At 38.2% G+C, this 14,439-nt stretch overlaps 4 protein-coding genes across 4 annotated transcripts; 2 read left to right on the forward strand and 2 right to left on the reverse strand.

Annotated features, from left to right (window-relative positions):
* The first annotated feature begins 94 nt into the window (after positions 1-94).
* LOC106425759 (NDR1/HIN1-like protein 13) lies at positions 95-1,365 on the forward strand. The gene has a single exon (XM_013866471.3). It carries the CDS (start codon positions 309-311, stop codon positions 1,218-1,220), a length of 912 nt encoding a protein of 303 aa, XP_013721925.1. The 5' UTR covers positions 95-308; the 3' UTR covers positions 1,221-1,365.
* Positions 1,366-1,442: 77 nt separating this feature from the next.
* LOC106406760 (NDR1/HIN1-like protein 13) lies at positions 1,443-4,496 on the forward strand. The gene is made up of 2 exons (XM_013847491.3): positions 1,443-2,626; positions 3,370-4,496. The coding sequence occupies exon 2, from the start codon at positions 3,394-3,396 to the stop codon at positions 4,273-4,275; it is 882 nt and encodes a 293-aa protein (XP_013702945.2). The 5' UTR covers positions 1,443-2,626; positions 3,370-3,393; the 3' UTR covers positions 4,276-4,496.
* Positions 4,497-4,635: 139 nt separating this feature from the next.
* LOC106425689 (non-structural maintenance of chromosomes element 1 homolog) lies at positions 4,636-6,612 on the reverse strand. The gene is made up of 6 exons (XM_013866403.3): positions 6,383-6,612; positions 5,937-6,133; positions 5,738-5,818; positions 5,236-5,466; positions 5,090-5,164; positions 4,636-5,008 (listed from the first exon to the last, which is right to left on the reverse strand). The coding sequence occupies exons 1-6, from the start codon at positions 6,495-6,497 to the stop codon at positions 4,751-4,753; spliced, it is 957 nt and encodes a 318-aa protein (XP_013721857.1). The 5' UTR covers positions 6,498-6,612; the 3' UTR covers positions 4,636-4,750.
* A 604-nt stretch (positions 6,613-7,216) lies between these two features.
* LOC106384939 lies at positions 7,217-9,112 on the reverse strand. Its single transcript, XM_013824867.3, has 6 exons — positions 8,863-9,112; positions 8,450-8,634; positions 8,247-8,327; positions 7,801-8,034; positions 7,667-7,717; positions 7,217-7,569 (listed from the first exon to the last, which is right to left on the reverse strand). The coding sequence occupies exons 1-6, from the start codon at positions 8,975-8,977 to the stop codon at positions 7,480-7,482; spliced, it is 756 nt and encodes a 251-aa protein (XP_013680321.2). The 5' UTR covers positions 8,978-9,112; the 3' UTR covers positions 7,217-7,479.
* Between the last annotated feature and the right edge of the window lie 5,327 nt (positions 9,113-14,439).

Genomic DNA, 14,439 nt, shown 5'->3' on the forward strand with positions numbered 1-14,439 from the left:
TCCAATTTAAAAAGATTATTTAAATTAATTTTGTGAATGTTTTTAGCCTTACTCACTAAGAGATTTTGTTTGACTAAATATTTATGTTCATACAACATTCCATCCTTTTCGTTTCTCCAATTGATGACTATTAGTTGTCAAACACGGAATGGTACTCGATATTACCATAAATCATAAATACCGATTCATACTTTCCTTAACATATTGCCTAAATAATATTTATGCAAATCACCTCATAATTTCGAAAATGATTTCACAAATCAGATTATTCATTCTCTCTACCTCTTCTTCTTTTGAAACTTCAAGAAATGGGCGGAGATGATAGCAGCCAAGGATCCCCTAAGAGCACTGATGTATTCATAACCGACAAAAACATTCGTAAAACAAAACATCTATCCATTGACACTAACGACAGCGTCCCACAATCTCCTACAAGCTCCGGCGGGTTCACAAACGCTAGCCGCTTCTCCGGCGGGTTCACAAACGCCAGCCGATACTCCGTCGACTCTCAGAGACCGAAACCACCACCACCGGGAACATATCTCGTACAAATCCCCAAAGAACAGATTTACCGTATCCCTCCGCCGGAGAATGCTCGCCGTTACGAGTATCTCTCTCGCCGGAAGCCTAACCGATCAGCTTGTCGCCGGTGTTGCTGCTATTCCCTCGCTGCCTTACTCGTTCTTGCCACACTCGCGGCGGCTCTTGTCGGGATCTTCTTCCTCGTTTTCCGACCGCATAAGCCGACGTTCTCCGTGAGTGAGGTCTCCGTCGCCGGAATCAATCTGACGTCGTCAACGTCTCTGATATCTCCACTGATCAAAATCAAGGTGAGGTCTGAGAACGTTAACGAAAAACTCGGGTTAATATACGGCGGAGGAAGCGCGGCTGAGATTTTCTACGACGGAGCCAAACTAGGTGACGGCGAGTTCACGGCGTTTGATCAGCCGCCGGAGAATGTAACGGTGACGGTGACGACGTTGAGAGGATCAAGGATCCAGTTAACGAGCTCCACGCTGGAAGATTTAAAGGAATCGGAGAAGAAAGGAAAAGTGCCGTTTGATTTGAGGGTTAAAGCGCCGTTTAAGTTTAAAGTTAGCGCCGTGACCATGTGGACGATGGCCGTTACGGTGGACTGCAAACTAACAGTGGATAAACTGACGTCATCAGCAACTGTGTTGACGGAAAATTGCGTTACAGAAGACATAATCCTCTTGTGATTTGTCAGAAAGATATTCGGATTTGCCTTCAAAATTTTTTTGAACAACTGTTAAATTTATTCAATACAAAAAAAACCTTTTTCACATTGTAGTGCATCTTTATTAAAGTTTTTCAAAAGAATAATAATTTAATAAATCATATGAATTTATCCCTATCAAGTTCTTGTACTAAACCAAAAACGCACCCATTAGCATGACTGAACTCAGCCTATTGCGGATCATTTTTTGATGGTGCTGATGTTCCTTGTGTAGAGTATGACTCTCAATGTCTTCTGCAATTTTGTTCCCTCTATAAACTATGGACACTGAGTTGAAACAGGTACCTATTGATGAACAGTATTATCTTGTCAAAATGTGAAGTCACAGATCAACAAGATAAGAGTGTCCCAGTCGACAATGAACTTGTCTTTCAGCACTTCTTTTGCCAAATTTGTCCAGATTGTTGCTGCAAAAGGACATGAAAAAAAGAGATGATTTCTGGTCTCTACTTGGTGCTGACATTAGCTGCAAGTTGTGTTGATGTCTCCATTCCATTTCGCCATTCTTTCTAATGTGGCCAAGCGATCTTTAATTGGTGTCCAGACCATGAAAGCGCACTTCGGTGTAACATAATGAAACCAAACGCCCTTGCTCCAGTTGCAGACCGGTTTCTCCTCTCTTATCAGTACCCAAGTTGTTTTTGAATCAAAGCGATTCTTGTACTTATTCGATTTTCCTTTCCGCGACATCAAATTATCCAGAACACACAAATGATAGACACCCAAAAGAAATATAAGAATTCCAATGATAAATGTTTATCAACGTTCCAAAGTTTTTTAGATCAAGAATCGAAGAAAATGATTAAATTATAGAAAGACTCAAGCGCTGCAGAAAAATGACGATGTTTGTGTCTTACAAATTTGTTCAAGTAAAAATTTAGTTGATTTATTCATAAAAACGCTACCCACTGCTATTTATTAAATGCTAATTCATCTTATCAGATTAAGTTATCCAAAGATCTCGACATATGTATACATGAGAATGAATCATTAAGTGTTCACATTTTTTTCTTTAACCATAGATTTTTTACATTGAATTTTCCTGGTAAAAGCATCATCTTATGCAAATAATAGTCTTTAAGCATAAATGTTATGGATGTTGTATTGATGTCAAGCATAGAAAATTATTCTCCAAACTTTAATTATTCTTAAAGATAGACTTAATCTCCAAGTTATTGTACTCCTATATTAAGTACTCATTACTTATAGAATAAGATACATCAATTCATTTTCTTTTTTTCTTACTTCCAACAAATTTCATTTTATCACAATTCTATTTTTTTGGCAAAATTCTTAAAAGACCAAAAAATAGGTTTTCTTACCACAAGAACACACAAGAAGAAAAATCACAAAAAGTTACAATATAAGGTAAAAGAACATTATACCCTCTTTACTTTATAGATATATAAATATAAATAAATATTTAAACAAATAACAAAAATAATTTTTATTATTTTCGAAAATACTTTTTCAATTCAAACTTTTTGAATTTTTTTCTCAATTGTTTTTTCTAAATTTGATTTTAAAATCCAAAAATTCTTTTTGAATCTATTTTTAAAATTATTCTTTATAATAAAATCTTAAACCCCATCCCCCCCTCTCCCCAAAAACGTATTTCTAAAATCTAAACTCTAATATATATAATATATTAGTTAACTATACTGATATAAATATTTTTTTGTTTTATTAATGAAACATTTTGGTCATTTTGACCGGTGTATAGTATATATAAGATTAAAAAAATTGGTGTTATTTTAGAAAATTTCTGTTCTTTTTTTGCTGGCTAGATAGTTTTACTGATATCAAAACAAATTTACAAAACCTTTACATAATAAAACAATTTTTCATGTGCCAGTCTTAAAGGATGATTTAAACGAATTTATAAATGGTTTTATAGCCTTACTCGCTAATAGATTCTCGTTTGACTATTTCTACTTCCCATCCATTTTCGTTTCTCTAATTTGTGACGACTATCTATAGTGGTCAAACATGGAATCACCTCAATTCTAAATACAGATTCATATTTTCCTAACATATTGCATAATATTCATGCACATCACGTCATAGTTTCGAAGATGATATTACTCTCATTATAATCAGAATTGTTTTAGTGTTGTTTTGATCTTGGTCAAGAAATGGCCGGCGATGGTAGCACCCAACGATCTCCCAAGAACACTGATGTATTAATAACCGACAAAAACATTCCTAAAACAAAACATCTATCCATTGATACTAACGACAGCGTCCCACGCTCTCCAAGAAGCTCCGGCGGGTTCACAAACGCTAGCCGCCTCTCCGTCGACTCTCAGAGACCGAAACCACCATCACCGGGAACATATCTCGTTCAAATCCCCAGAGAACAGATTTACCGTGTTCCTCCGCCGGAGAATGCTCGCCGTTACGAAGATCTCTCTCGCCGGAAGCCTAATCGATCAGCTTGTCGCCGGTGCTGCTGCTACTCTTTAACTGTTTTACTCGTTCTTGTCACCCTCGCGGCGGTTCTTGTCGGGATATTCTTCCTCGTTTTCCGACCGCATAAGCCGATGTTCTCCGTGAGTGGAGTCTCCGTCGCCGGAATCAATCTGACGTCGTCAACGTCTCTGATATCTTCGTTAGTCGAAGTCAAGGTGAGGTCTGAGAACGTTAACGAGAAACTCGGGTTAATATACGGCGGAGGAAGCGCGGCAGAGATTTTCTACGACGGAGCCAAACTAGGTGACGGCGAGTTCACGGCGTTTGATCAGCCGCCGGAGAATGTAACGGTGACGGTGACGACGTTAAGGGGATCAAGGATCCAGTTAACGAGCTCCACGCTGGAAGATTTAAAGGAATCGGAGAAGAAAGGAAAAGTGCCGTTTGATTTGAGGGTTAAAGCGCCGTTTAAGTTTAAGGTTGGCGTAGTGACCATGTGGACGATGGCCGTTACGGTGGACTGCAAACTAACAGTGAATAAACTGACGTCATCAGCAACTGTCATAACCGAAAATTGCGTTACCGAAGGCATAATCCTCTTGTGATTTGTCAGAAAGATATTCGGATTTTCGTATTATTATTGTTTAGTTTGTTTGATTTATTAATACATTCTATGAACAAAAATTGAAATTTAATAATTTTTAAATAAATGTTTTAATTGGTTCAGATCATGAATATGAAAGAGGAAACTAATCAAAATATTTAAGAAGTCAGTTACTTTATTTTACATCAATGTTACATGAAATTTAGCATTAATAAACTAAAGTGATTAAAATATCTTACAATTAATGATATAAATAAAAACTCAAAAGAAAATTTGTTTCCAGAAGTTCATTTTTATATAAAAAAATAAAACCATTTAAATATGTTATAGCCTTCAAACCAAAAAGTTTTAACTCCATTAGTGTTCCATAAAAGAATACATTAGACAAGACCAAATTGCCAATGATGTTTGGACATAGAAACATGCATCAAAACATACATCTAATTCTAAGCCCTAAAACCTCCGACCTAATACGTTTAACTCAAGTGTGCAGCGCTACGAGTTACTCTTCTCCTAGTGATACCACTACTCGAGGCTAAGGAAGCTTGTGAAGAAACGTTTTCAGCTGAGTCCCTGTGCCTCCTTATTTTTCTTTTCTTGGATCTTAAGGATGTCGCTTGAGTATCGGTTTCCTCCTCCTCATCATCATCATTCACTGCTGCTTCAACAGCTTCTTCTTTTGCAACTCTACCCAACGGCCATGGCTTCCCGCAACCAGAACAAACTCTATCATCCTGCAAATTTTATATGATCAGAGAGTTACATACTATTCATGTCAAACTCAAATCCATTGGGGTTAATGCGTGTGTGAGTACCCTTTGAGACACTAAGTTTTTGAGACAGTACTTGTGTATCCGGACCGTACAACCTTCATTTGGACACAAATCCGCCTGGAAATAACAAAGCATCAGATACGAAATCAACAGCTAATATAACATAATCACAAGGTGAGAATGCAGACCTTGACTCCAGCTTCATTGCAAACCTCGCAAGAAGGAACATCATTGTTCCTGAACCAACTACGCAGGTCAAGAAGAGATCTTATACCAAGTCCAATGTTGTTACCGTCTCTTGTCCGGCATAGCCAGTTGTCCTTCACAAGTTCATCGAGAGTTTTGTCCTTTTGCGACATTGAAAAGTTTCTGAATGCAGGAGGGACTTGCTGTTGACTGCTACTGGCTTCACTTGGTACCTGAGAAATTTCAACACAAGATCTATCAACCGTAACAAAGAGACCTAAACAGGGATGAAACACTCGGAGTGCATGAGTATTTGATCAACAAGCCTATAAGCAACAAAGTAAATTACGTTTCAAAATCTCAAAGAGAATACTTTCCAGTGACTCTGTAAGATAGTATCAGTTTTTAGAAGTCACCATGATCCGTTGATTGACAAAGTGATAATGAATGGTTTCCTTTCATCAATAGATGAATATATATAGATATATACAGTAGATGATTGACCTGGTTCTCCAATCGGATATTGAGGGCATCAAAGCCTGATATGCAACCTTGAGCAGCTTCATCATGTGCAATTGCTTCTATCTGCCACAAGTTAAAGTCGTCAATGTCAAGTAACAACCCATAATCATCTCAGTGCTTATCGAGAAAGAAAAGATAACCACATACGAAACTCAAATTTTTAATGTGAAATGCAACTTACAATGCCTTTGAAGAAGGCAATCTGAGGAACGGAGTACTTAGTCCCGAGTTTGGATTGATCATCGGAGACAGTGTTAACAACTCCGTAACAAACATGGCCATCATACTGATCTCTACAAGCCCTCAGCTCAAAATGAACATAAGAAAGCTCTTTGTTTATCTCGAGAAGGTACTTGTCAAATATCTTCTTAGCATCTCCTGCCAACCAAAACCAATGAAGAACATCAAAAACACTTCCTTTTAACATTCAACATTGAGATAACCACCGTTACCATCAATCAATGTACAACAATGGCCACGACTAGGTTAGATTGTAATTCCCGATGGTTAACAGCGACTGATCAAATCGGGTAAAGTACAGATTTTTATTCAACGAAAACCCAATTCGGAGAAAACCCACAAAAGTTAATTACAGATTCATTCGAAACGAATAACAGAGAGACAGACCTGGGTTTCTGCCGGTGACGCCGGTGAAGATTGAATGAAACTCTTTCTCCTTGAGAGGGCCTCGCGAAATCAAAGCCTGAATTAGCGTGTGGTGCTTCCAGCTTAGCGATGCCATCTTCACAGACAGAAGAAAAAAAGAGCAATTCCAGTCTAGGGTTTCTGTGAGCTAGGGTTTTCTGGGAGAAGGAGACGACGATGAGAGAGATAGAGATGGCGGGAAAGTGAATCGAAACGACGTCGTAATCCGCCAGCTAATTTTAATTTGGATTTAATTGTTTTCCCTGGAACCATCTTTATGCGGTAATTGCAGTTTGGTCACTGTTTTAATGGATAATAGCACATATAACCATTAACTATATTGGAATTTTAAAAACGACATAACCAAATCAATCTCTCTTTTTTTACTTGAGTAGATATCCGCCGCGACTTGAAAATAATGAAATTTTTTAAAACATATATTATCCAATGACGCTTATCTATTTACTTTAATATCCAATGACTATCCAATGAAAAAATCAATTACTCTTTTTTAAACATATACTAATATAGATTAATATCCCCAATAAAAAACCAATTACTCTTTGTTACTTGGATTAAAATATCCAATGACTCTTATCTATTTAATAAGATTCCATACACATAAGATTTTATGATGATTTGTATTTTTTTACAACAAAAGTTTTTAAACATATAATTCAAAATTTCAATATAATACATTTAATAGTTTTGCATAATTATATGTGCATTATTTATGCTGTCAAAAAATAAATACATATTTGAAAGATTTTTCTTTTTACTTTTGAAAATTCAGTTATCTAAACTAAAATTCAAAAGAAAACGAATTCTCGATTTTTCAATTTAAATATATGGTAGCCTTAAAACCAAAGAGTTTGAACTCCATCAGTGTTCCACAAGAGAACATTACATCAGACCAAATGTCAGGTGATGTTTGGACATAGAAACATGCATCAAAATATACATCTAACCCCTAAAACAGGAGTTCTGAAACGTTTTCCCCCTTAACTCAAGTGTGTAGCGCTAAGAGTTACTCTTCTCCTAGTGGACGCTTGAGAAGAAAGGTTTTCAGCTGAGTCTCTTTAACTCCTATGTTTTCTTTTGTTCGTACTGAAAGCTGTGGCTTGAGTAGCGGTGTCCTCATCATCATCATTCACTGCTGCTTTATCATCCTGCAAAGTTTATGTGATCAGAGAGTTCCATACTATTGATGTCAAACTCAAATCCATTATGATTGAGGGAAAATCTAAAAAAGCTGTGTGTGTGTACCCTTTGAGATAACAAGTTTCTGAGGCAGTACTCGTTCGGACACAAATCCGCCTAGAAACAAAGTGTTAGAATACAAAGCATCAGATAGCAAAATCAACAGCTAATATATCATATCACAATGTGAGAATGCAGACCTTTACTCCATCAGCTTCATTGCAAACCTCGCAAGAAGGAACTTCATAGTCCCTGAAACAACTGCGCAGGTCAAGAAGAGATTTCATACCAAGTCCAATGTAACCGCCTTTTGTGCGGCACAGCCAGGCGTTCTTCACAAGTTCATCGAGAGTTTCTTCCTTTTCAGACATTGAAAAGTTCTTGAATGCAGGAGGGACTTGCTGTTGACTGCTGCTGGCTTCACTTGGTGGTACCTGAGATATCAAACACAAGATCAGCCATATAGTCCAAAAAAATGAATAAGGATGATAAAAATGGTAATATAGATAGATTCCAACGACTCTGTAAGATAGTAGCAGTTGTAAAGTCAACATGATCAGATGATTAAGAAGTGGATATGGATGGTTACTTTTCTCACTAGATGAAGAAACAAATACATACAAAGAAGCCAGGGACAACGATTGACCTGGTTCTCCAATTGGATATTGAGGGCCTCAGAGCCCGATAACCAACCTCGGGCAGCTTCATCCTGTACCATTGCTTCTATCTGCCACAAGTTAAAAAGTCATCAATGTCAAGTAAACAAGTAGCACAGCTATTCACTCTATACAACCCACTATCATCTCAGTGCACACATAGCATGAAGAGAGAAAGACATGTGCGACTTACAATGCTTTTAAAGAAGGCAGTCTGGGGAACAGAAAATTTAGTTCTGACTTTAGGTTGATCATTGGAGACTTTGTTAACCACACGGTCCACACCGTTACAAACATGGCCATCCTGCTGATCTCCACAATCCATCAACTCAAAGCGAACATGAGTAAGGTACTTGTCAAATATCTTCTCAGCAGCTCCTGACAACAAAACCAATGAAGAATGTCAAAAACAGTTCCTTTTAAGTATTAACATTCAACCATTAAGATAGCCAGTAACTGAATCAGTTCAATTAGATTGCACAGATTCTAACATTGGCTGGTCAAATTGGGTAAAGTTCAGATTTTTATTCAACGATTAACCAATCAGGCGCAAACCCACAAAAGTTAATTACAGATTCATCCGAAACGAATAACAGAGAGACAGACCTGGGTTTCTACCGGTGACGCTGGTGAAGATTGAATGAAATTGTTTCTCCTTGAGAAAGCCTCGAGAATTCAAAAACTGAATTAGAGTGTGGTACTTGCAGTTTAGCGATACCATCCTCACAGACAAAGAAAAAGAGCAATTTCAGAGTTTAGGGTTTCTGTGAATTAGGGATTTCTAGGAGAAGGAGACGACGATGAGAGAGAGATGGCGGGAAAGTGAATCGATACGATGTCGTCGTCGTTTATTTTAAGAACAACTAATTTTTATTAAAAATCAAATTCTATACGACGTCGTATGTTGACAGCTTTTTTTTTGCATTCAGAATTTTAGTTTTTTTTTTTTTTTTTCGGAAACGCGAAAGCGTGCGAGTAAAATCTTTACGCTGGTTTGTTTTACTGTGGTTAGGGGCAGTTGGGCCGCGGTAATTGCAGTTTGGTCACGAGATTAATGTTATATTAGCACATCTAACCATTAACTGTATTGGAATTTCAAAAACAACAGGATGAAAGCAAATTACTTCTTTTTTTGGGTGTGCTTTAATTACTTTTTTTTTAATTGACAAAAGAATATGAGCTGTCGTCGAAATTTCAAAATCGGGAGTTGAGTTTGCTAATAATATACGAAACGACAGTGTAGGTAAATTTTGAGTTTGAATAATGTTATCATCAAAGAGGAAACAAAGTGGGTTTGAATAAGTTAATAGTAAGTTTTGTATAAAAATTTAAAATAAAAGAAATTAAGAGGAAAAGTTAAATACATGACAATGATGATGGGGTTGCTTTTTCATTTAAAGGAGAGAGAGAAGAACATAGGAAAGGCAATGAAACGGTCACACAAGATGACAAGACCACTCTGCACACTCTCTACACCACGTCCCCTCGTTTATCCTGGCTGCACGGCCTACGTAAGCATTTCATATTATATTTCAGAAAATTACGTACAAAAACGATTTGTAAACTTTGGGTTCACGTTTGTTCTGACCAATTTGATCTCCCTATAGTAACATAACATGTTGTAGAATGTAGATGTAGGGATATAAATGCCCAACATGGCTTGAAGTTGTTCATAAATGAAAGTAACTAAAACTTCATAACAGATGCAATAATATGGAAGATGAGAAGGATATAGTTACGACACTATCAGTAATTTAATACCATCTATACTATATTAAAAGGGTTATATGAGCTCCATACAGCATGTCCACGTAGGACAATTAAATCGACCAATCAGGAGTTTTTTTTTGACACGTCATATCGGATATGTGATGTTGGGCTACGATTTTTTTTTAAATGAAAGAATGTCAATGTGTTGGCCCAGTAAGCCCATCTCTATTGCTTTGGCTTCTTCTTCACGCCGTCGCGATCTGAGAAGCTGAGAGCCTCGACGTTTCCCTTTCTCTTTTCTCCATATCCGGTTTTGCTAGATCGAATCGTGAGACCTTTTGTTTTCCTCTCTTCGTTTTCGTTTCGCGATCTGATCCACGATCAATCAATACGTTCTCCACATCCTTTCTCCATTTAATCTGATTTATGGATTCTCTCATCCTTTCGCGTTCTGATTTCATTTATAAAACTCTTACTCTGAGATTTATTTCGATCAAACTTGGATATCGCGATGAGTTCGATCGGAAAATTCACGTTGTCCGGAGATGCGAATTCGAAGAAACAAAGAGGCGTTGGGGCTGATTCCTTTCCCGGAACGAACAAGTCAATCAGCAAATACGGTGGCTCTTCCGGCCTCTCGGTCGACGATCCCCATTCGAAGAAATCCAAAGGCGATGCGTCTGTCTCTTATCCCGGTCTGAGCAAGTCCATCGGCACGACGGGTGACTCTACCGGCGTCCCCACCGGCGTATCTAACTCGAAGAAACCTAATGGTAAGTGAAAACAAATGGCTCCTATCACTTCACCAGATTGGTTATTGTGACTTTATCATCATCATGGCTTCCTTTTATCTCTAAAAGTTCGCTCAGTTGTTTAGTTTTATGTATTTGTCAGGTCTTGATGTGAACCGTACAGACAGGTCTTTGGAATTTTATGAGAAAAACGAGAATCTGTCCAAGCTTTGGGATATTCTCTCTGTTTATGCCTGGATAGACCAAGATGTCGGTTACTGTCAAGGAATGAGTGATCTTTGTTCTCCAATGATTGTTCTTCTTGAAGAGGAAGCTGATTCATTCTTTTGTTTTGAGAGATTAATGCGTTGATTGGTACTGGTTTACCTTAAACCATACTTTCAATATGTCTTATGTATTTGGTATGGTACTAAACGTTTGTGTTTTTCAAAATGAAAAGCGAGGAAACTTCCGGAGCACGGGGAGATCTGTTGGAGTTGAAGCTACTCATTTGTCTTCAATTACTCAGATTATTGACCCCAAGCTTCACCAACATCTAGGTATAACTACTACTACTACATCTTCTTTGCCTCTCTATATGTAACATACTCATCTGTTAACCAAGCTCTTGGTCTTGTGAAATGAAGATAAACTGGGGGGAGGTGACTATATCTTTGCTATTTGAATGCCAATGGTTCAGTTCAGAAGATAATTCTCGATTTTGTGACTCTTTGTACCTTTGGGAGGTAATGATTCTTATAAAGCATAGTCTTCTTATTGAGTCTTGGACTGATCTCAATGCCAAAATCTACTTCCCATAGATGATGTGGGCTCTTGAGTACGACCCGGATCTCTTTCACATATACAAGGCGCATCAATGCGGGAGTGAGAAAGTCGAAGTGTCCACCGGTAAACCAAAGTCGATGAGCCAATGCGGAAAGTACGAGAGGCAGAACATGAGGAATGGTTGAAAAAGCGCGGAAGGTCCTTTGCCTATATCTGTCCTATGTGGCCAGTGTCTTGAAAGACAAGAGTTCTAAGCTCATGACTGAAGCTCGTGGACTTGATGACGTTGTTAAGGTTAAAAAATTGATATGTCTTTCTTTTTCACTTTTGTTTTACTCTGGTGAATCACATTCCTCATACCATTAGTGTGGATTTTGTCAAGCCAGAGCCAAATCGGCAGACATCTCCATGCGCTGGACAACGGCATCAAACTTCACGCTCTGCCGGAGAACCATCACGTGACACAGCCAGAGAGTTGGAACCATCACACGCGTTGGAGGAAGACGATGGTAATGGAGAGTCAAACGCAAACACTGGTGTGGCTTTGGTATGGAAAGGTTCTCAGATGTGTCTGAGGAAGGATCTCGATTCCATATAGTATAACATCTAACTTTGAAAGTATTGAACGTTAATCTTTGTCTCTACTTAATCTCATGTGTTTGTGATGTCCACTTAAGTTTTCTTCCAACCTTTCAGGAATGGTCAGGATCACTCATTCACCGTGAAGCCTGCTTTTTCTGTTGGGAGTAATCTGAAGCCTTCTGCTGCAAGAAAAGAACTCAGGTGTCCTTTGGTTTCTACTAGGGAGCGGTTTAAGTGGTGTTGGTTTCATGTCGGTGCAACTACACAAGTAGATATCTCTTGCTGTGGTTTTAGCCATGTTTTAGCCATGTTTGTGTCTGAGAACAATAAAGATTCACAAGAAATATCTGAGAAAGGTTATCTCTAAGTTTCTTTTATCTCTCTGGGCTGTCTTTGTGTCTCTCTTCCTGAAAGTCTTATCTTGTGTTGTGTTCTCTCTTATTGCAGGCTAAGGAATAGTATTGCCGAACATTCATTATTCTCCTGCTTAAACCCTTGGAATCATGATAAAACTTTTTAAACGATTCCTTGGGTAGAAAGCAATCTGGAAAATCTTGGAGGCTTGAATTAATACTCCCAACATATACACACAAATACACACAAGAAAAAAAACATATTTGTAAGCTGTTCATAAAATTTGGTGTTGCATTTATATATGAACAACAAGATGTTTTCTTTTTTGTATTTACCAAAGGGGGAAATGAAGAAGGAAATAGACTGTTCTTAAGTTCATAATGCTCATTTTCTGTTGTAGAAGTTTTAAATATTTTTTATGAATAAAAAATGTGTGCAAATGAGTTGGCAGGATATGATCTTCTAAACCAAAGCACAACTTGTAGTAATGGACAAAAGTGTATTTAAAATCACATTGATGGATTACAAGTTTATTTATTCAATCTCAAATCTTTGAATAAAGAGATATATAAACATTCTCTTCAAGTTACTTGACCATGGCTCAACAGAAAGCAACTTACATAATTAACTAAGGCTCACCTCAGTTGCACCCTATGCATCTTGCAGCCACTGGACTTTTGTGTATTTTGATGTGCCAGAGTCGTTACCAATATATTTTTAGACAGAGACACAATTTGTAGTAAGGGCAAGAGTGTGTTCAGTGCGACTCACTCTGCATTAGTTACTTTGACTAATGGATACACGTTTCCTGGACCAAACAAAATTTTTAAATATACATAACACTTCTCTTCAAGTCCCTTCACCATGGCTAAACAGAAAGCAACTTACATAAATAACTAATACAAACCTAAACACCTCTTAAAACCAACACATGATCACGAGGAGAATCGAGGGCAAGAATCCAATACCAGATAACCTCAACCCGGAACTCTTTTTAGGAAAGAACTTAGGAAGCTCACACTCTTCTCCATTGAATAAAACTCTCTTAGGGAACCCATCTCCTTTTGGGATATTCAAAGTCCCCAAATGCTTTTTAAACTATATAAGTGACTGCATTTTCCCTGGAACCTTAGGGTCTCTCGCAGGATGCGTCCCGTTTGTGAAACCAATCAAGAAGTTCATACCACGAAGTCTTTGGAAGAAAATAGTCTGGTTCTTAGGTGAAACTCCTGACCCATTAAAGGAGTAAACATTCTCATAACCTAAACCAGCTTTACCCCAAATCCACAGCAGCAAACCAGTCCTCCACTGCATTAGCTCCCCAGTTAAAAACCGTTACACTAGCCGACCATCCATCAGCGTAGTCCGAGTTAACATGTCAGTTTAAACTGATTCCACAGTTGTCAGGACAAGGAAGCTTCTTAATGAAAGCCATGTGTTTCCTCTTTGCCCATACTTTTGCCTTGAGCGTCCTGTTTTCAAACGGTACCAAGAGCGAGTCCGGAGGGAGGAGAAGCTGTCTAGCATTGGCGTTGCATGTGTCGGTGTCGATGTCTCCGCAACCGCAAGTGTTGCAAGGAATGACGGAGTCGTTGTAGAAGGCTAAGTAAGAGACACAGAAAGGAGCAGCTTTTGGTTTAGGTTTGGTTATGTTGCAGATGACTTGCCAGCTGGCAAAAGCGTAGGTGGTAGCTTGGAGACCGCTCGGGTCAGGGAACCCGGTTGGATCCACCCTTACAGGTGGTCCACTCTTGTACTGTGGATTGACTATACCGTCGATTTTCCAATGCTGAGGAGGGAAAAATGCTGTTCTGTTCTGGGCGAGGCTGGAGGGGTTGTGATTCCGGGACCGAATTCTGTTTTTGTTTCTTTGGTGGTGGAGAAAAAATACATTCAGATATTTTGTTTCATACAATAGGCGTTCAGATTCTAGACTCTCTTTATATAGAGTAAAATTTAGGATCAGATTTCTTAAACAAAGTAATTTCAAGCAAGTATATTTACTGATTTGCCTCTCAGG

Source organism: Brassica napus, chromosome C2 (genome assembly GCF_020379485.1).
Source record: "Brassica napus cultivar Da-Ae chromosome C2, Da-Ae, whole genome shotgun sequence".
Classification (NCBI taxonomy): domain Eukaryota; kingdom Viridiplantae; phylum Streptophyta; class Magnoliopsida; order Brassicales; family Brassicaceae; genus Brassica; species Brassica napus.

Excerpts from the sequence above, each read along its gene's own strand:
- LOC106425759 (XM_013866471.3), top strand. The coding sequence starts at position 309 with ATGGGCGGAGATGATAGCAGCCAAGGATCCCCTAAGAGCACTGATGTA.
- LOC106406760 (XM_013847491.3), top strand. The coding sequence starts at position 3,394 with ATGGCCGGCGATGGTAGCACCCAACGATCTCCCAAGAACACTGATGTA.
- LOC106425689 (XM_013866403.3), bottom strand. The coding sequence starts at position 6,497 with ATGGCATCGCTAAGCTGGAAGCACCACACGCTAATTCAGGCTTTGATT. Across the intron at positions 6,134-6,382 it reads CGTCACCGGCAGAAACCCAG|GAGATGCTAAGAAGATATTT; the intron begins GTCTGTCTCTCT and ends TTTGGTTGGCAG. Across the intron at positions 5,165-5,235 it reads GCAATGAAGCTGGAGTCAAG|GCGGATTTGTGTCCAAATGA; the intron begins GTCTGCATTCTC and ends TGTTATTTCCAG.
- LOC106384939 (XM_013824867.3), bottom strand. The coding sequence starts at position 8,977 with ATGGTATCGCTAAACTGCAAGTACCACACTCTAATTCAGTTTTTGAAT. Across the intron at positions 8,328-8,449 it reads CTGCCTTCTTTAAAAGCATT|ATAGAAGCAATGGTACAGGA; the intron begins GTAAGTCGCACA and ends AACTTGTGGCAG. Across the intron at positions 7,718-7,800 it reads ATGAAGCTGATGGAGTAAAG|GCGGATTTGTGTCCGAACGA; the intron begins GTCTGCATTCTC and ends CTTTGTTTCTAG.